The following is a 20,567-nucleotide window of genomic DNA, read 5'->3' on the forward strand; positions in this document are numbered from 1 at the left end:
AATCTACCTTCAAGGAGGAGCAACTCCTAAAGGGAGAAGGCATAAAATGGACTCCAAGAACAAAAGGGGGCCATTGTAGGGGTGGGAGTGAAGTTTATACTGGTCTTGGCAAGGAGTCATGCCTAACCTGGAGGACCAAATGGTGTCTAGGGGAACAGAGACCTGAAGAGGAGGCTCCCAGATGACCAGAGAGGAAATTATAGTGTAATTTAGAAGTGAATCCCCAGCCATTCATAACATGTGACCTTGAGCCAAAGTAACTTCTTGCTTATATAGGCATCTCCACCTCTCAGACTTTTCAGACTAAAATATCTACAAGACAGACAAGGCTTGCTCTTGCTAATACTGGCCATTTTTCACTGACTAACTTCAATGGGCTGTTATAATAAAGTCTCTCTAGTCTGTCTGGGAGGAGGAAAGGGAAAAGGAAAGAAGGCAATGAGGCTTTTTTGTTCCCATCTTGCAAGATGGTGGGGGAAAAACCTGAGAAGCCGGATACTAAGGAGAAGAAACCTGATTCTAAGGAGAAGAAACCTGGAGCTCAGAAGGCTGATGCTGGTGGCAAGGTTAAGAAGGGTAACCTCAAGGCCAAGACGCCTAAGAAGGAGAAGCCCCACTGCAGCCGAAACCCTGTCCTAGTCAGAGGAATTGGCAGGTATTCCCGGTCGGCTATGTATTCCCGAAAGGCCATGTACAAGAGGAAGTATTCCGCAGCTAAATCCAGGATTGAAAAGAAAAAGAAGGAGAAAGTTCTTGCTACTGTCACAAAACCAGTTGGTGGCGACAAGAATGGTGGTACCCGAGTGGTCAAACTTCGCAAAATGCCTAGATATTATCCTACTGAAGATGTGCCTCGGAAGCTGCTGAGCCATGGCAAGAAACCCTTCAGTCAGCACGTGAGAAAACCGTGGACCAGCATCACCCCCGGGACAATTCTGATCGTCCTCACTGGGCGCCACAGAGGCAAGAGGGTGATTTTCCTGAAGCAGCTGAGCAGTGGCTTGCTACTTGTGACTGGACCTCTGTCCCTTAATCGAGTTCCTCTGCGTAGAACACATCAGAAATTTGTCATTGCCACCTCCACCAAAATTGATATCAGTGGTGTGAAAATCCCCAAACATCTCACTGATGCTTACTTTAAGAAGAAGAAGCTACGCAAGCCCAGGCACCAGGAGGGTGAGATCTTCAACACAGAGAAAGAGAAATACGAGATTACAGAGCAGCGCAAGGTTGACCAGAAAGCCGTGGACTCGCAAATTCTGCCAAAAATCAAAGCTGTTCCTCAGCTGCAGGGCTACTTCCGCTCTGTGTTTGCTCTCACAAATGGGCTTTATCCTCACAAAATGGTGTTCTAAATTTCTTACAAAGAACCTAATTAAATAACTGATCTATTGTTAAAAAAAAAAAAGAAGGCAATGAGAGGGGAAGGAAGCCCATCGTGCCACATGTTTACCACGATTGCACAGGTACTCTGCATAGTAATAAGTTGGTAGCTGAGAATTGGGGGCATTTAGAACATGGACCTCACCCCTTCCCAAAAAATACGACTACCAATGATGACATCACCAGGAATCTGAATTAAGTTTCAGCCTGTCTCCTCTAATAGAGAAAATATAAGTGAGGAGTATTTTTATAAGTGAGGATTTAATTAGAAGGCACAAATACCATCATACCACCCACAGGCCCACTGTCCTCTACCACATACCCTCTTCCCGACCTTCTCTTCCTGCCACAACATACCTCCAACAATCACACCACGGGTGATAGACATTGGAACCTCAAGGTTGTTGGCAGAGATAATTTTTTTAATAACTAGTTTATTCATTGCTTTTCTTGTTGAAGAGGATTTTTTTAAATTTGTGCTTCATGGTGTCTTTAGCCCATTGAAAGCATTTCTGATACATCTCTCTTTGTAGTTTTTAAAAATAAGTAATTATATAATGGCTGACTTCTTTTGGTTATGTGGGAAATCAACATCTCAGTAGCTTTTTCAGACATACTTAATAAGAAAGCCATTAGAGAGGCAAAAGAGAACCCTATCATTATTTCCTGGTTTCCTCCTTAATTACAGACAATCATTCTCAAGGGGGGGGGGGGGGAATAGCTTCTGTGACAAAAGTTGTCTAGCATTTAACAGAACAATTTAGAACCAGATTGAACAGATCAACGTTATGTCAACTTGCAGATGCTCGACAAAAACTGCTTAAAGGATGTTAGATGGAATGAAAAGCTAATTCATCCTTTTCTCATTTCCCTTTCCTCTGAAAACAGGATTCTTTCTTTCTTTCTTCTTTCTTTCTTCTCTCTCTCTCTCTCTCTCTCTCTCTCTCTCTCTCTTCCTCCCTCCCTCCCTCCCTCCCTCATTCTGTTCAGGAAGATTCAGGCAGGTCTGTCTCAAAGATTCTTATTAAAGCATGTTTACTGTTTTTTTCCCCTAGGTAACAAAAATAATACCACCATCATAAAAGCCACTGGCGTTTTTCCCATGTCTAAACACTCTCCTTTGGCTACAACCCTATCTCGAGAAAATTAATTCTAACGTTCTCTTATGCTGCCTGTCTTAGTCAGTTCAGGCTGCTGTAACAAAAATACCCTAGACGGAGTGGCTTGTAAATAACAGAAATTTATTTCTCACAGATCTGATGGTTAGGAAGTCCAAGATCAAGGTGCCAGCAGACTGGCTGTCTGGTGAGAGCCTGGTTCCTGGTTCACCAAGGACCATGCTCTCATTATAACCTCACATGGTAGAAAAGCAAGGGAACTCTCTGGGCTGACTTTCATAAGGGCACGCATTCCATTCATGAGGGCTCCACCTCCTGAACTCATCCACTCCTAAAGGCCCCACCTCCTAATACCATCACTTTGGGGGTTAGTTTTCAACATATGAATTTGGAGGAGACACATTCATTCAGTATAGCGCTGCCCTTATTCCCAAATAGTCTACAGCCCTGAGCCCAAGAAGCATGCTTCTGAGTCCAGCGTGGGGGTGACACTGGGGCATAGCAGTTTTCACTCAGTACAGACACGGGCAGGTCAAATACCTCAGAATCCAGAAGGAAACAACCTCTGACCAGGAAAGCCACAGAGTGGCAAACTGAAACAAGATGTAAGATGCCTACCTGTTTCCTATTCAAGGTGCTCCTTTTCTGGCTTTCCAAACAAAGTTGGGGAAATTGGTAATGGCCTCTATAGGAAGACGCTCCCACCAATTCCCTATGGAAAGAAACCACATGAAATTTCTCATTTTGTGTGTTTGATGTTGCCCAGTAATGCTCTACAGCTTTGAGATGTACCAGAAAGGGTCTGGAATAGTCAGGAGTCCACGACTGTTTCTATTATTACATATATAACTTAGATAAGGTCCCTTTCTGTAGTCTAGTTTTACCTACAAAACAAGAAAAACAAATATCTTTTTTACATACTTCACTGCACTGTTTAGGCATCAAATAAGATAATACTATCAAGTACATTTTGGAAATTGTAGACATACAATGAATTCTTTACAGTTTTATACTGAATAACCTAAATAATGTGAATTTACTTTCTATTTTATAGGTAGCCTCTATTAATTTTCTCCATAAAAGATGAAGTAACAGCCTGACCGGTGTGGCTCAGTGGTTGAGCACTGACCCATGCACCAAAAGGTCGCCAGTTCGATTCCCGGTCAGGGTACATGTCCAGGTTGTGGGCTCAATCCTCCGTTGAGGGCATGCAGGAGGAGGCCAATCGATGTTCTCTCTCATCAATGTTTCTATGTCTCTCTCCCTCTCCCTTCCTCTCGCTCTAAAAATCAATAAAGAAAAATAAAATTAAAGTCTAAAAAAAAAAAGATAAAGTAATAGCTAATAGGTGACCCAGCTTATAAATAGCACAGCTGAGATCCTACCAAAGCCTCAATGACGTCAATGATGTCACCAGCCTGCTCTCTTAAACACAAGTCTATTCTCCAAAATGTAAGAGGTGAGGTGGGTCTAAAGGCATTATCCAAGCCCCTAGCCTTACCTTAATCGATCCTTCTCTAACCTCTCAACATCACACGAATGGGAATATCTAATATATGAGGTAAGTATTCTTTTTTTTTTGATAAGTAATCTATTTTTATAAAATCTTTTTAATGTTTTTGAAAATAATTTATAAATTTCTTTTTAAAAATAAAAAAACAGTAGAGAAGGCTGTAAAGTGAGAAAGGATGAGTAGATTCTGTAATTCTCCAATCATGCCCCCCAACCCTCCTCCACTCTCCATCCCAACCTACCATTCTGCACCACCAGGGCAGCAACCACTGCTAACAGGCTCATGTGTCGTGAATATTCTGAATGGTGTTTGTTTGTTTAACATAAATAGGATTATTGTATACATACCATTCTGTAACTTGTTTTTAAATTTATGTTAGCTTTTCATATTAATTCACATACATCTACCTCATCTCTATAGCTGTAAACCATTGTATTAATGCACCATAATGAATATACACTACCACCTCTGATAGGCAGTTAGGCTATTTCTTAGTGTCTATATGCATGTTTTGTTATTATTAGAAGGCAGCAAGGAACATCCTGTAAACAAAACTTTGCAAATTTATGTGATTTTATGATTGAAATAAATTCACAGAAGATGAGATGATAAGTCAAAGAAATTGAGCATCTTAGATTCTTATATTTATTGCCAAATATACTTTGAAACACTTGAGTATCAATTTGTTCTCCAGTGAATAACAGTGTACAAAGATATCTGTTCCCAAATATCTTAGCCAACAGAGGGGACTTTCACACTTTTTCATCTTCGCTAATTTAATGAGAATAAAAGGCTCATCTGTCTAGTTATTTTGTATCTCTTTCCTTACCAATGATCACAAGTCTTTTCATTCTTTTTATGTGACCTTCCTTTTTATGTCTTATGCCATTTTTCTCTGAATTTTTGGTCTTTGTCTTTTCTATTTTTAAGAGATATTTCAGTAATAAGTCCCTTGTTATAAGTGTCGCTGTTGGTTTGTTTGTTTGCTTTTCCAGGTTGTCTTTTGACTTCCTTTGTGGTATTTTTTCCAAGTAGAATATTTTGGTTTTTTGTACAGGCAAATCTGTTTATCCTCTTTTTTATGGTTCTAAGTTTTATATCATGCTTGAAGAGCAATACCCATTCCAAGATGGCTTTTTAAATTCATAAAAGTGTTATTCTAGTGTTTTTATAGATCCATATTTTTACATTTAAACATTTGATTTTTCTGGAATTTATTTTGGTGTAAGACAGGAAGTAAGTATCAAGATATACGAAGTGGAACAGTTACTTTCACCAGGAAACTATACCAAGTTAAAATAACAAAAAAATGTATGTTGCATATATATTACATACTAAATGTGCTGGGGCCACTTCAACCTTTACCAGCTCCTCACTTTGCCTGCGTGATGACCTTGAAATGTGTGCAGCTTGCTAATTCAGGCCTCAGTTTATCTGCTCACACGAGACCTTGTAAATGCACTGTCATCAGACACCTGGTACCTCCTTATTAAGTTATTTTTATAATTCAGGAATTCTTAATTTTTTCCCCACCTCTTTGGTAGAATAATGTTCTTAAAATACATGGATTACAAAAGAAACAAATACATGAAAATACAGTTCTAGCCAAAGATCCCTTGGTCTAAGGACCCCAGGTTTCCTGGGACTTCCTTCCTTCCCCTGACATTCCAAATAAACTTCTTGGAGGTAAACACAAAACCCTCTCCACTGGGCAAACTCTCTCCTTATTGCTGCCCACCGCCTCAAGGCCTCCTTCTGCAGTCACTGACTCACACTTAGCTAGTTTGCAATTCAGTAAACCATTACCAGGCTCCTAAAAGGCAGGCTAGGATAAGAAAAGTGAACATATGTAAAATAATATCACCTTCTCTAGTTCTCTTTTGTTTCCAACCTTACTCTCATTATTTCCCCTCATGCTCTGACAACACCTCCTGCCTATTACTTCCTACACAGGTATATCTAACTATGCAGTTGTCTGATTTATAATCATGTCTTGCAGGCTTGTTACACATATGCAAAAAAGAACAGTCATATATTCTTGTGAGCATGTGTTTATCATGAATTTGGTTGTTTTGTTTGTCCCTAACTGAGTGTATCTTTCCCCACATCACCATATTGATTGGTGCCTCGAGAAAATGGATTGACATCACAGGGACATCTATGAAGAACCATTAACTGAGAAAATTTTGAGGGCAGAAGAAAAATAATAACAGTGAGTTTGTGTGATGAGAAGCCTTTGTAAATGAACTATGAATTGAGTTGAGCCTCACACAAAGGGGAAATCTCAACTCATAGACACTGGAAAATCTGAAAACGAATTCCATCTGGTTTGTTCGTGATGTATATTATTACTAGGTCATTAGCCTTTGCCTTTGCCTTTGCTCAAAGCCTACTCTAGCATATAGATCAACAATATCAGAACCCCAAGAACATCACCATACCAAGAATCCTGTAGCCCATGTGGAAGAACAGAGAGTGTAAAGGACATTTCACCTTTTATTCTGAAGGTCAAAAGAAAGTCAGTAAGCAACCCTTTAGCTCCTTAGTGCTAAAGAATGCAGAAGACCTAAAAACTCTCTCTCTCTCTCCCCCCAACTCTGTGCTAAAAGAGTAACTGAAAAGACTGTAAAAATAAATAAATAAGTGGTAAAATGGTGAGTTCCTTGACAAAAGCAAATGACATTAATAAGAAATTCAACTCTTAAATGGACCACTTGGGCTGTAAACACACACAGGCACATAGAATTTTAACACCCAAGTAACAAAATTCTCACAGAAATCCAACATTAAATAGAGATAGTAGACATAAAAACATATATTTCTAAATTGTAAAGACAAGTCAAGTAAAGGTGCAATTATCATCAATAATGGCAGTTATCGTCACTGAATCTAGCTCAAAATCGTAAAAGCTTCAAATTATGAATCTGAGAAAAATTATTTTAGACCTCTTTTTGTCTGCTATAAGATTACTCATTCCCATAAACACAACACAAGGCCAGGAAGAGACTATAGAGGTCATCTAGTCTAACCTCCTCCTACAGATGAAGAAGTAGAGGATCAGAAAGGCTAAGTGAAGTAATAGTCAAGGTCACAATGAGTCAGCACAGAGCTGGGACAAAACCACAGATCTACTAACTTTGCAATCTTACTAATGACCTCATGCCACCTACCAGAAACAAATTTATAAAGTTACATGTTTGTTATACGAATCCCTTCCCTACTCTGCTTTCTGGCCCAGGAGACTGACTTATATGGACTACCTCCCCAGCTCCCTTGCCATCTGGCTTTCAGTTGAGTGTAGTCAAAGGGAGCCTCTGCAGGTTGAAGAGACAGAAGAGAGAGAGAGAGGTCAAGATACTTGTTCTCTGGGCTCCATCCTGTATGGGTGCACACGGAGTTTACAGCTTCACACAGGTCTTACTGTCTCCCTCCCTTCACCCCTTTGTGTCTAAGGGAAGTATCAGTTTCCTAGGGCTGCCCTAAATTAAGTGGATTAAAACAATGAACATTTGTCTCCAGTTCTGGAGACTAGAAGTTTGACGTCAAGGTGTTGACGGGGCCGTGATTTCTCTAATGGGTCTAAGGAAGGATCCTTCCTTGCCCCTTTCCAGCTCCTGGTGTTTAGTGGCAATCCCTGGCATTCCTTGGTTTGTAGATGTATCACACCAATCTCTCCCTTTGTTGTCACATAGAGTTCTCCCAGTGTCTCTTCTCCTTTTCTTGAATGAATGCCAGTCATGTTGGATTAGGGTCCACCTTAGTGACCTCATCTTGGCTTAGTTACATCTACAAAGATTATCTTTCCAAATAAGATCACATTATCATAGGAACCAAAGATTAGGACTTTAACATATCTTTGTGAGGGGCAAAATTCAACCTATAACAGGGTGATAACAGTCCTCTGCTATTACTAGGCCAAGCATGTTGCATTATGCCTTGTGTTTTTATATATTCTATTGACTTCCTATAAAGAGTTATTTTACTAAATTCTCCTCAAGCTCCACTTCCACATAAAAACTTAAGATATAAAAAGCCACAGAGAATATTGATCTCATCCTAACAATGTGAAAAAGCCAAATAATCTGTATAATTATAACTTTTCTTGAGCCTACCAGAGAGCTGATAGCACAAAACAACCAAGAGAACTAAATTGCAATAAGCAATAAACCCCTCCAAGAAGAGAAGGAACACAAACTATTTCCCTTTTAGCAGACCACAAATGGAAGAGGCAGTTGCCATAAAAATGAGTGAAAAGAGTGTATCCAAAATGTTTAACAAATTCTGAAAGCTCAAGTGTGGGTTAATGAACAGTATGGAATCCCTGGAACTCCACGGACAAGTGGCATCTGCACCCACTCACCACTTCTTTTTCATAAAGCTTTACCGGGTGTTCTTGAGGAAGGCTGAGGGCAGGACAGGAAACTTGAGTGAGGCCCCTTCCGTGGTGCCAATGTTCTGATTGTGAACATTTGCTGCTGCAGTGGTACAAGCACAAAGTCTTGCCCCTTTGCTAGACTCTGCTTTCATGTGAAGCAACACCCCACAGCTGCTGGACGAAAGTCAGGAAACCCTCCCATTCTTAGAACCCTGCTCGTCCAGGGGAAAAGAAATAAAAGCTCTCTGCTACTGGGAGTGGTAAAAACCCTTATTTGGCTCAAGATTCTGCATTTATACAAAGCACTGTTCTATTACCACTGAAGGCAGAATAGAAAAATATGTCTCTGACACCTCAGCCCCCACATATATAAGGCAGAGTTTGACTGCAATGGGAAGAGGGACAGGAATACTGAGAAATCACAATGACTGAAGCCCAAGGACACAGAGCCTACCTAAGACTAAAGCTGGACCAGGAGAACATAGAACCTCCCCTGACACTACCATCACAAGTCTCGCACTAAATAACAAGCAACAGCAGTCTATATCTGAGGAGATAAGGACAATAGTATCTAAAGAGTCCCTATCTGTGATGCAACTGTGCAGGGCCTGCTAAAAAAAGCTGATAGTGAAACATAAATCCTTGGAAAAACCCACAGCACCTCAGGCCCTTCATTAAGCCCAAGTTAACAGAAATCCACCACTGAAGGAATTTAAAGTCTATGGTTTATTGAAGGTAAGTACAGCAACAACAAAAAAACTAAATTCAGCTTTTTTACTAACTATACCAACGCCAGTCCCAATATTTACAATAGGAAATAAGAGGGGACTTCTGGTCAAGATGGCGGGTAGGTAAATGTGGTATCACGTCCTCCCACAACCACATCAGACTTACAATTAAACTACAGAACGATCATCATTCAAATCTGCCTGAAATCGCGCTGAATGGAAGTCCTACAACTACGGAATTAAAGCAGCAGCCACATCAAGACTGGTAGGAGGGTGGAGGGGACGGGCTGGGCCCACACCCACGTGTGGCGGATAAAAATCAGGAGGACACCTCGGCTGGGAAGGTCCTCCCTGAGGACTGAGGGGTCCCCGTCCCACACCAGGTGCCCCGCTCAGGGTTCCAGTGCCAGGAAGAGAATCCCCATCACTTCTGGCTGGAAAAACCAGCAGGAACTGAGGTTCAGGGAGGCTGAAGCGGCTGGAGCCCCAGGCAGCTCCTTAAAGGGCCCGCGCACGGATTTATCGGACTCTCTCCCTCTAAGCTCGGAGGGGAGGCAGCTCGAGGGGCGCCAGAGACGTACAGGGAAGAACTGAGCTGTTTGGCACTGGAGCAAGGGCTGGAGAGGGGGCTTTCTCCGGGACAAACGTGCTGTCAGAGGCCTTTGTTCCTTTGGTGAGCCCTTCCCTGGGGCGGCAGATAGCCACCATGTCTGGGACTCCAGTAACCTGGCTCACACTGGTAGCCCCACCCTGGTGATTCCCTAAGGCAACGCCCCACCCCATTCAACTTTCAGGCCCACCCAAGCTGTTGCCAGTTGCTTAACCATAGGATTGGCCTGTCTTGGGTCCTGCTTCAGGTTTTCCTAAATTCTTTCAAACAAGCAGCATCTGGTCTCAGATAACAAAAGGCATGGGACTAAGTATTACATAAAAACCAACACTGGGATGCAGCCAAAATGAGACAAAGCAACAGGTCCCAAATGAAAGAACAGAACAAAACTCCAGGAAAAGAACTAAGTGAAATGGAGATAAGCAACCGAACAGATGCTGAGTTCAAAATACTGCTTATAAGGATGCTCAATGAACTTAGTGAGGGCCTCAAGAGTATTAAAAAAGAACAGTCAGAAATGAAGGATGCACGGTCAGAAATGAAGAAGGGACTAACTGAAATAACGAATAATTTACACAGATTCAATAGTAGAGTAGGTAAAGCCAAGAAGCAAACCATCGATTTGGAATACAAGGAAGCAGAAAACACCCAATCAGAACAGCAAAAAGAAAAAAGAATCCAAAAAAATGAGGATAGTGTAAGGAGCCTCTGGGACAACTTCAAGCATGCCAACATTTGCATCTTGGGGGTGTCAGAAGGAGAAGAGAGAGAACAAGAAATTGAAAACCTATTTGAAACAATAATGGCAGAAAACTTTTCTAACTTGATGAAGGAAACAGACATACAAGTCCAGAAAGCACAGAGAGTTCCAAACAAGATGAACTCCAAGAGGCCCACACCAAGACACGTCATCATCAAAATGTAAAAGGTTCAAGACAAAGAGAGTATCTTAAAAGCAGCAAGAGAAAAGCAGTTAGTTACCTACAAGAATGTTCCCATAAGACTATCAGCTGATTTCTCAAAAGAAACTTTGCAGGCCAGAAGGGAGTGGCAAGAAATATTCAGAGTGATGAAAAGCAAGAACCTACAACCAAGATTACTCTATCCTGCAAAGCTGTCATTTAGAATCAATGGCTATATAAAGAGTTTCCCAAACAAAACAAAAAAAAATAAAGGAGTTTATCACCACCAAGCCATTATTATATGAAATGTTGAATGGTCTTCTTGAAGAAAAAGATAAAAAATATGAACAAACAAAATGGCAATGAATATATGTCTACTGACAACTGAATCTACAAACAAAATGAACAAGCAGAACAGAAACATTCTCATAGATATAGAGAACCTTTTGTTGGTTGCCAGATGGGAGGGGTTTTGGGGGAATGTGTGAAAAAGGTGAAGGGATTAAGAAGTACAAATTTGCCCTGGCTGGTTTGGCTCAGCGGTTAGAGCGTCCGCCTGCGGTCCGGAGAGACCCGGGTTCGGTTCCCACTAAGGGCATGTACCTCGGTTGCAGTTTGTCCCTGGCCCTGGTTGGTCACGCGGGTGGCAGCCACTCGATGTGTCCCTTTCACGTCAATGTTTCCCTCTCTCTCTCTTCCTCTCTCTCCCTCCCACTATGTCTGTACAAAAAATGGAAAAGTGTCCTCGGATGAGGATAAAAAAAAAAAAAAGAAGTACAAATTGGTTGCTAGGCTGACAAACCTCAAAGGGAAGGGGGGTTGGGAAGAAATAGACCAAAGAACTTATATGCATAACCAATGGACACAGACAACAGTGTGGGAAAAGGCAGGTGGGAGGCAGGATGGGGGCAGGAGTGGGGAGGAGGGGGTCAACGGGGGAAAAATGAGGAACATCTGTAATACATTCAACAATAAAGATAAAGAAAAACAGAATAAGGAAAAAAAAAAAAACAGAATTAAAGAATTATGGTAGAATATCAAAGAGTCTAACATACATATAATAGAAATTCCAGAGGAAAAAGAAAGAAAGAATACTGCAGAAGAAATAATTGAAGAGATTATGGTAGATAATTTTCCATAATTAATGAAAAACAACACACCAGATCTAAGAAGTTCAGAGAAGCACAAGCAGGATGAGTACACACATGCACACAAATACACACACACCTCTAGACACATCATACGTAAACAATTAAAATCAAGGGTAAAGAGAAAATCTTGGAGGCAGTTAGAGATTAAAGAAACACTACATAAGAGAGGTATAAGAATTACAGAGATCTTCCAATCAGAAATTAGAGAAAATCTTGGAGGCAGTTAGAGATTAAAGAAACACTACATAAGAGAGGTACAAAGATAAGAATTACAGAGATCTTCCAATCAGAAATTATGCAAGACACAAAACAGAAGAGAGACATCTTTAAAATGCTGAAAGAAAAATTTCAACCTAGAATTCTATACCCAGTGAAAATATCTTTTACAAATTAAGGCAAAATAAAAACATTTTCTGAAAAAAACAAAAGCTGTGAGAATCCATTGCCAGAAGACCTGCATTACAAGAAGAGTTAAAGAAAATTCTGCAGGAAAAGAGAGGATAGTAAAAGTTAAAAATGTGGCCCTGGCCAGTGTGGCCCAGTGGCTTGGGCATCATCCCACACATCAAAAGGTTGCCGATTCAATTCCCGGTCAGGGCACTGCCCAAGTTGCAGGCTCAATCCCCAGTAGAGGGAGTGCAGGAGGCAGCTGATTGATGTTCTTCTCCCTCATTGATGTTGCTCTCTCTCTTTCTCTCTTTCCCATCCTCTCTAAAAATCAATAAAAAATCTTTTTAAAAAAAATGATGAAAATTTGAATCCACAAAAATGGAGAGGAATGAAATTGGTAAAATACAAATATATATAAACAATTTTTTTGTTTTAATTTTATACTCTTTAAACCAAAAATGATTATAGCAATATATTGTGGAGTTTATAGCATATGTAGAAGTAAAATATATGACAAAAATAACACAAAAGCTGAAAGAGAGAAGTAAAAGTACACTGCTATGAGGTTTCTACTATTCAGGAAGTGGTATAATATTATTTAAAGGTACACTGTGATAGAATAAGATATGTTCTCAAAACTCTTCATCAACCACTAATAATTAAATAATGGAGTCAAGGCAGAAAAAGAGAAAACAAAACAAAAACAGGTGGCAAATAAACAAGTAGCAATATAGTAGATTTAAATACAAGCATATCAATAATTATATTAAATAATAATGGGATATGACTGCCCACATTAGAAGGCAGAGATTGTAAAATTGCAAGAAAAAATAGAAAGACCCAATTATATACAATTTACAAAAAAATACTTTATATGTAATGATAGCTTAAAAGTAAATGATAAATCAAATTAAAAGAAAGCCATATCAGACAAGGTAGCCTTCAGAACAAGGAATATTGCAAGGTATGAAGAACTATATTATATAACAATACAAGAGTATAATCCACCAAGAAGACTCAAATAATCCTAAAGGTATATGCACCTAAAACAAGAGTTTCCAAATACATGAGGCAAAAACTACTACGCCTAAACAAAAACACAGACAAATTCACAAGTTAATGTTGAAGTTGGAAAAGTCGATGTTCTTCTGTATTGATAGATCAAATATACCAAAAACTAGTATGGATATAGAAAATCAAAATACTATTATGAACAAATTTGACCTAATTGAAATAAAACACTCCACCCAACAACAGCAGAATACATATTCTTTTCAATTATATGTAAAATATTTACCAAGAGAGACCATATCCTCAGTCATTAAAAAATCTCAATAAAGATATATAGAAAAATGGCAGCGAGGTGAACGAAAGCTACACAGACGATCTCCCAGGACCAAACGGGAATTACAACTAAAATAAAGACAAATCTTCAGAAAAAAGCAACAGAAAAGCAGCGGAACAGGACCACATAACCAGGGACACGGGTAGGATCTGCGGAGGCGCGAGAGGGTGGCCGAGAGAATGGCGCGCTGGGAGCCCACAGACAGCAGCAGTGTGAGCTGTGAGCAGCGCCCTCGGGTTAAACTCCCAAGAACACTCCACAGCGCAGAGCCGGGACAGATGCTAAAATAGCCAGAGCCACTCACCTAGGGCTCCGGCAGAGGGAGGGCAGACTGGTCTGGAACTCTGTGGGGACACACAGGGTTTGGAGGGCACTCAGAGTTTTTGCTGAGTCGCAGCCACAAAGGACAGTGGCCAGTGTGCTCCTTCCCAAAGCTGTGGGGAAAAGCAGCAGCCCCTCCCTTGGAAATTCAGCTTTTTACAGGTGAGGCAAAGAAATGCAAATTGAGGCTCATTAACAACCAGCATCTATCCCACCCTCTGGAAATCCTCTTACAAAGAACACCAGGGCTGCATTCCAAGGCCCTAAGTAACTCGTAACTCGAGACTACTAATCTCCAGGCAAAAAGCAACAAAATTTCAGACATCATGCACAGCAGAATTTTCACTGATACATCACCTAAGGCAACAGAAACAAAGGAGAAAATGAACACATGGGACTACATCAAACTCAAAAGCTTCTGCACAGCAAAAGAAACAACCACCAAAATGGAAAGGCAACCCACTGTATGGGAGAGCATAATTGCCAATGATACATCAGATAAGGGGTTAATTTCCAAAATATATAGAGTGCTCATACAACTCAACAAGAGGAAGACAAAGAACCCAATTAAAAAATGGGCAGAGGAACTAAATAGACACCTCTCCAAACAGGACATACAAATGGTTAAGAGACATATGAAGAAATGCTCAACATCACTAATCATTGGAGAGATGCAAATTAAAACAACAATGAGGTATCACCTCACACCTGTCAGAATGGCCACCATCAACAAATCATCAAACAACAAGTGTTGACGAGGGTGTGGAGAAAATGGGACTCTAGTACACTGCTGGTGGGAATGCAGACTGGTGCAGCCACTATGGAAAACAGTATGGTGTTACCTCAAAAAATTAAAAATTGAACTTCCATTTGACCCAGTGATCCCACTTCTAGGAATATACCCTAAGAAGCCTGAAACACCAATCAGAGAGAATATATGTACCCCCATGTTCGTAGCAGCACTATTTACAATAGCTAAGATCTGGAAACAGCCTAAGTGTCCATCAGTAGACGAATGGATAACAAATCTGTGGTACATATATACAATTGAGTACTATGCAGCTGTAAGAAAGAAAGAGCTCTTATCCTTTGAGATCACATGGAAGGACCTGGAGAGTATCATGCTAAGTGAAACAAGCCAAGCAGAGAAAGACAAATATCACATGATCTCACTTATTTGTGGAATATAATGAACTAAACAAACTGCTGAACAAAATTAACCCAGAGACATAGAGGTGGGGTATAGACTGACAAGGCTCAGAGGAGGGGGCGGTTTGTGGGGGGAAAGATAAACCACAGAACTTACATGCATGTATGCATGACCAATGAACATAGACAACAAAGTTGGGGGTGGGATGGGGGAAAGGAGAGGAGGGTGTCAATGGGGGAAAAATGAGAAACATCTGTAACAAAAACAAATTTATAAATAAAAAATTAAAAAAAAAAAACAGTAGGACATTTTAATCCTAAAGTTTAAAACACAATAATCTTGAAAAATAAAGTAAAATCTGAGCACGAACTTAATAAAATAAAGTATTAGTAGTCTAAAGTCTTAGCATTTGCTGATATAAATTAGTTATCTATATTTATTTACTTAATAATAATCCTTGGGTTAACACAGGCAAAAATAATATAACTAAGGTAAATATGTTCAACTTTTTTCAGAAAACACACAATGATAGCCCTGGCTGGTTTGGCTCAGCAGTTGGAGCGTCAGCCAGTGGCCCAAAGAGTCTCGGGTTCAATTCCAGCCAAGGGCACATACCTTGCTTGCAGTTTGATCCTCAGCCCCGGTTGTGGTCATGTGGGCGGCAACCAATCGATGTGTCTCTCTCACATCAATGTCTCTCTCTCCCTCCTTCCATCCCTCCCACTCTATCTAAAAATCAGTGGGAAAATATCCTCAGGTGAGAATTTAAAAAAAAAAAAAAAAAAAAAAAAGCTCACAAAAAACACACAATGATCAATTTAATACAAATAATAAATAAATAAAAATTTTAAAAAACACACCGTGTCTGAAAGGACCACAATGGCAACCCAAACCAAGATCCTTTTCCGTGAAATTATTTACATTACTTCACATGTGCTTCCCAGGGGTGCTCTTTCTTGTACAAGGTGAATGGGGGTTTCATGGGACACTGTCAAAATCTTGAGGGTGTAGTTCACATCTTAGTCAACTTTATATTCCTGACGCTAATACAATTTCTGGCACAAAGCAGGGGTTCGATCTCTGTTGAGTGGATGAAAAAGGAATGAACAGAAGAGCATGGAGTTGAGTGGAGATGTCACTGGCTCCAGCTCGGTGAACTCAGCTCATTTGTCTTTCTAGCCACTGTCCTAAGGAAGCAATGACATTAGCCTTAACAAAATATGCATTGCCATGCCTCCTTCACATAACAGAGTCTGAATAAACAGAATAGAAACTCAGATAATAAGGAGACTTCATTCTAATTAGGGAGGCAAGCCAGCTCTATCTATATGCTCAGGGATTCTGGAACTTCAGAACTTAAAAAATATATCTACACTTCTAAGGTCATTAAATCCTCAAAGCCATGTTCGTTTTGTTTTCGTTTTTGTTTTTTTCACTCTTTTGTCTCAGAATCGGGGGATTTGGGACCTAGTACCATACAACCTATATGAATACTCAACCAACCCATGATACAAAAGCAATTATAGCTGTCATTTTTCTAATTTTATCTCACGCTATCATCTCAACCTTGAGATTTATTCCATCCCAAGTCCCAAGGATTCATCTAGTGATATGCTGGAGCCAGCTCTCATCAGCTCATAAGGACTATATTTTCAGGAATTTGGAAGGCAGTTGGTAAATACAGCCATTATTCAAAATTAAATTATATAAACTAAGAAATGAATTATATCAAAAACAAAGGTACTAACATTTTAAAACCTATCACTTCTTAATTATTGTACTGCATTTCACTGTTATAAATGATTCTGACTAATGTATGTCCATAGTCTCTGTGTGGTGGATATACAATATAATGGCGGACCACGGCATATCCCCTCCCAACACCATGTTCAGTGACACCGCATCAGTACCTTGAAATTACCCATGGTGGTAATATTTACACCATGAAGATTGGCAATGCTATAAATAAGGACTTTTTTTTCCAAGAGCAAATTGTTAAACATTTGTCAGCACACCACTAAATTTATGCTATCCCAAAACTTTTTGGATTGGAAGAGACAGTCTAGCCATAAAGTCAGGCAGGAAAAGAATGGGAACAGGCCAATGCACTGGCACCATTGCTTCTTGGGGTCACAAGTGTCATTGTCAAAGCCTGATTCTTCATGGACACTGAGGATACTAGCCTCCTTGGTGATGATGTCTCACTAAACCAAATTCCAGCACAGGGCACAGGGCACAGCAACTCAACAGAAGATAATCCCGCAGTCTGAGTGCTGGATTGGCCGGCAGACCCTTTGGGCCACAGAGGTGTGACTCTGTGTGCTTAGTTCTTATGATCCACATCCACAACATCTTGGTGTGCCAGCTGGTTCCAGGACCCTCATTTTCCAGCTTGATCACCAGAAATTTAGGTATTAGGCAAGTTTTCCTCTTAATCCTTTAAAATACAAAGCTCTCTAGCCCTGGCTGGTTTGGCTCAGTGGTTAGAGCATCAGTCTGCAGTCCAGAGTGACCTGGGTTTGGTCACGTACCTCAGTTGCAGTTTGTCCCCGGCCCTGGTTGGTCATGCAGATGGCAGCCACTCGATGTGTCCCTTTCACGTCAATGTTTTTCTCTCTCTCTCCCTCTCCCTCTCCCTCCCTCCCACTCTACCTGAACAAATAATAAAAAATAAAACACAAAGCACTCTATTACATTCCATCTCCTGGATAGGGGTGCTACTTGTCTTACCCTAACCTTTGGTGACTCTTGGGGAGATTTCCTCTAAAAGAGACTACATCTATGACTCAAAATTAAATCACTGTTCAAGTTGCATTTATATTCATTGTCCTCAGTCAGGGGAGTGGTTACTGTAAAATATTCTAAGGTTATTTCTTAGCTCTTCATTTAGAAAGGAAGAAAAGGCACAGAAAAAAAGATAAATTTAATCTTTGCAGGCAAGTTGCTACAATCAGATTCCCTAAGGAAATATCTATCTTCAAACAAGACTCAATGACCTACTCGTCTTTTTAAAGCAAGTCATTTTATAGGCATTTTATTCTAGATATAAAACCAGAAGTTAAGAAAAATAAATCATGCACCATTTATAGTTGCCAAAGTACCTTAACTTATATTTTAAACATTGCTTTTCATAAATATCCTATGAAGCATGTTCTGTTATTTGTGTTTTACAGATGAGAACATTGAGGCCCAGAGATAGGTGTCTTTCCAAGGTTACATAGCCTGTCAATCCAAAACCTCTCTGCCCCTGTTCCAAGTCAGAATGTCCTTCACAGTCGTCCCTCGCCACTTCGCGCTTCGACTTTCACAGCTTCACTCGATGGTGGTTTTTCAAATACAGTAAAAACCGACGATTCAGTGAAGCCACGAAAGTGGAAGCGCAAAGTGTTGAGGGACAACTGTATATAAATACAGAATCCTACTTCGCGGAAATTCATTTATCGCAGTAGAGTCTGGAACTGATTAACACGATAAACGAGGGCCGACTGTATAATGTTCTTTCTGAAGAGATGGGATTGCAACCCGATAGAGTCCTTTCCTCAGCATTTCCTATCCCTGCTTCTGCCATACTCCCTTCTGTACCATGCCTCTGCCCATGAGAATAGCCTCACCTGAAATGTCTTCTTTCTGTCCTTCCAAATCTAATCCACCCTTCAGTACTCATTACGATTCAATCCAAATACAGGAGTAGGCAAAAGTAGGTTTCCAGTTGCATTGTGACATTCTTTTGAGTTACTAAAGCTCTTTTAATAACCATAACCTGCATGTCCTTTTCCATACGAACAACTGTAAACCTACTTTTGTCCACCCTACATGTGTAAAAGAGATGACTACAGAGATCACTTATGTATGTACCCCTTACACTGATTAAAATGGCAGTCCTGCATTCCATAAAGTGATAAGCAAAGCGTTTCTAGTGTTTCCATGCAGTTAAATCTCTTCCAACTTGCGTGACTAAGACTCCGCAGAGCAAGTGATGTTTGAGTTAGGTCTTAAGGTGAGAAGTGCTGACGGGATGTGCAGAGGAGAAAATTATATTAAGAATGGCATTTTTCTAAATGCATAAGCAGAGATAAAAATTTAAAGCATATGTTCAAGTAGAAGACTTATGTAGAAGACTAATATGTTAAAAATAAAGAGAACCTGAGTGCTTTAAATAACTTTTAAATTAACAAGTTAAACCCCTCATTTAAAAATATTTGTTATGTTGATTAATGTTCAACTCACAAAATATTACAAAAGTACCACAGAAAATATTTGTGTATCTTTCACCCAGCTTCCTTATATATCTATAGTATAATTCCCCAAGCTAGATATCAGCATTGGGACAACATACAAAACAACAGTTTCAAGACACTGGACGTCAGGCAATGAATGACAGTGGTATCTGAGAAACAGGAAACAAACGAGGTAAGTCTTACAATTGTCCAGGCTTCCTCCCTTGAGAGAATTTCCAGGCCATGGCCGAGGAGTGGTAACCGAAGCAGAGCCCAGAGGATGCTCTGAGTCGAAGAGACACAATGAGAGTCTAGGGAGGAGACCAAGGCTGCTGGAGGCCATCAGCTAGCATGCTGAAGCAGAGAGGGCTACGCAGAGGGAGAATCCCAGAGGTCAGTGGAGGGCCCCCTCAGTATGCAGCAGAGTACTGATCAGTGCGTACATAGTGGAGAACTACCCAAGACAAGGGAGAAAATCACCCAAGAGAATCCCAGGACTTCCGGTCAAGATGGCAGGTAGGTAAACGCGGTATCGCCTCCTCTCACAACCACAGCAAAGTTACAACTGAACTACTGAACAACCATACTTCAGGACCACTGAAAACCAAGCTGAACGGAAGTCCTACTACTACAAAATTAAAGAAGAGGCCACATCGAGACTGGTAGGAGAGGCAGAGGTGTGGACAAGATGGTCCCTCTCTCCCCCCACACACGTGGCAGATAAAATTCAGGAGGACACCTCAGCAGTGAAGGTCCTCCCTGAGAAGTGAGGGGTCCCTGTCCCACACCAGGCACCCAGCTTAGGATTCCAGGGCCAGGAAGAGAATCCCCATCACTTCTGGCTGGAAAACCAGCAGGAACTGAGGCTGAGGGAGGCTGAGGCTTCTGAAATCCCAGGCGGCTCCTCTTAAAGGGCCCGCGCACGGACTTACTCAGATTCACACCCTCCAGGCTCCAGCATGGGGGCAGCAGCTTGAAAGACATCAGAGACATATGGGGAAGAACTGAGTTGTTTGGTATTGGGGCGAGAGCTGGAAAAGCAAGCTTTCTCCTGGACAGAGGTACTGGTGGAGGCCATCGTTCATTTGGTGAGTCTTTTCCCCATGGGGCAGGCAGACAGCAGCCTTATCTGGGACTCCAGCAACCTGGCTCACACTGTTATCCCTGCTCTGGGGCCCTGTCCCACCCAACTTTCAGGCCCACCCAAGCTGTTTCCAGTGGCTTTACCATAGGATTGGCCTGTCTTGGATCCTGCTTCAGAGTTTCCTAAAACCTCTCAAACAAGCAGCATCTGGCTGCAGTGAGCCCCATACCTCTCGTTACGTGGCTCAGGCCCGGCACTAGAAGCAGCCAGCCTTGGTTCA

General features: G+C 40.9%; 1 protein-coding gene across 1 annotated transcript; it reads left to right on the plus strand.

The window, feature by feature from the left end:
- Positions 1–467: 467 nt before the first annotated feature.
- LOC118622791 (60S ribosomal protein L6-like) lies at positions 468–1,388 on the plus strand. Its single transcript, XM_036250282.1, has one exon. It carries the CDS (start codon positions 468–470, stop codon positions 1,353–1,355), a length of 888 nt encoding a protein of 295 aa, XP_036106175.1. The 3' UTR covers positions 1,356–1,388.
- Positions 1,389–20,567: the final 19,179 nt, after the last annotated feature.

The sequence above is a fragment of the Molossus molossus genome, unplaced genomic scaffold (genome assembly GCF_014108415.1).
Source record: "Molossus molossus isolate mMolMol1 unplaced genomic scaffold, mMolMol1.p scaffold_m16_p_9, whole genome shotgun sequence".
Lineage (NCBI taxonomy): Eukaryota > Metazoa > Chordata > Mammalia > Chiroptera > Molossidae > Molossus > Molossus molossus.

Bases quoted from the DNA above. Each gene is read 5' to 3' on its own strand.
- LOC118622791 (XM_036250282.1), top strand. From the start codon at position 468: ATGGTGGGGGAAAAACCTGAGAAGCCGGATACTAAGGAGAAGAAACCT.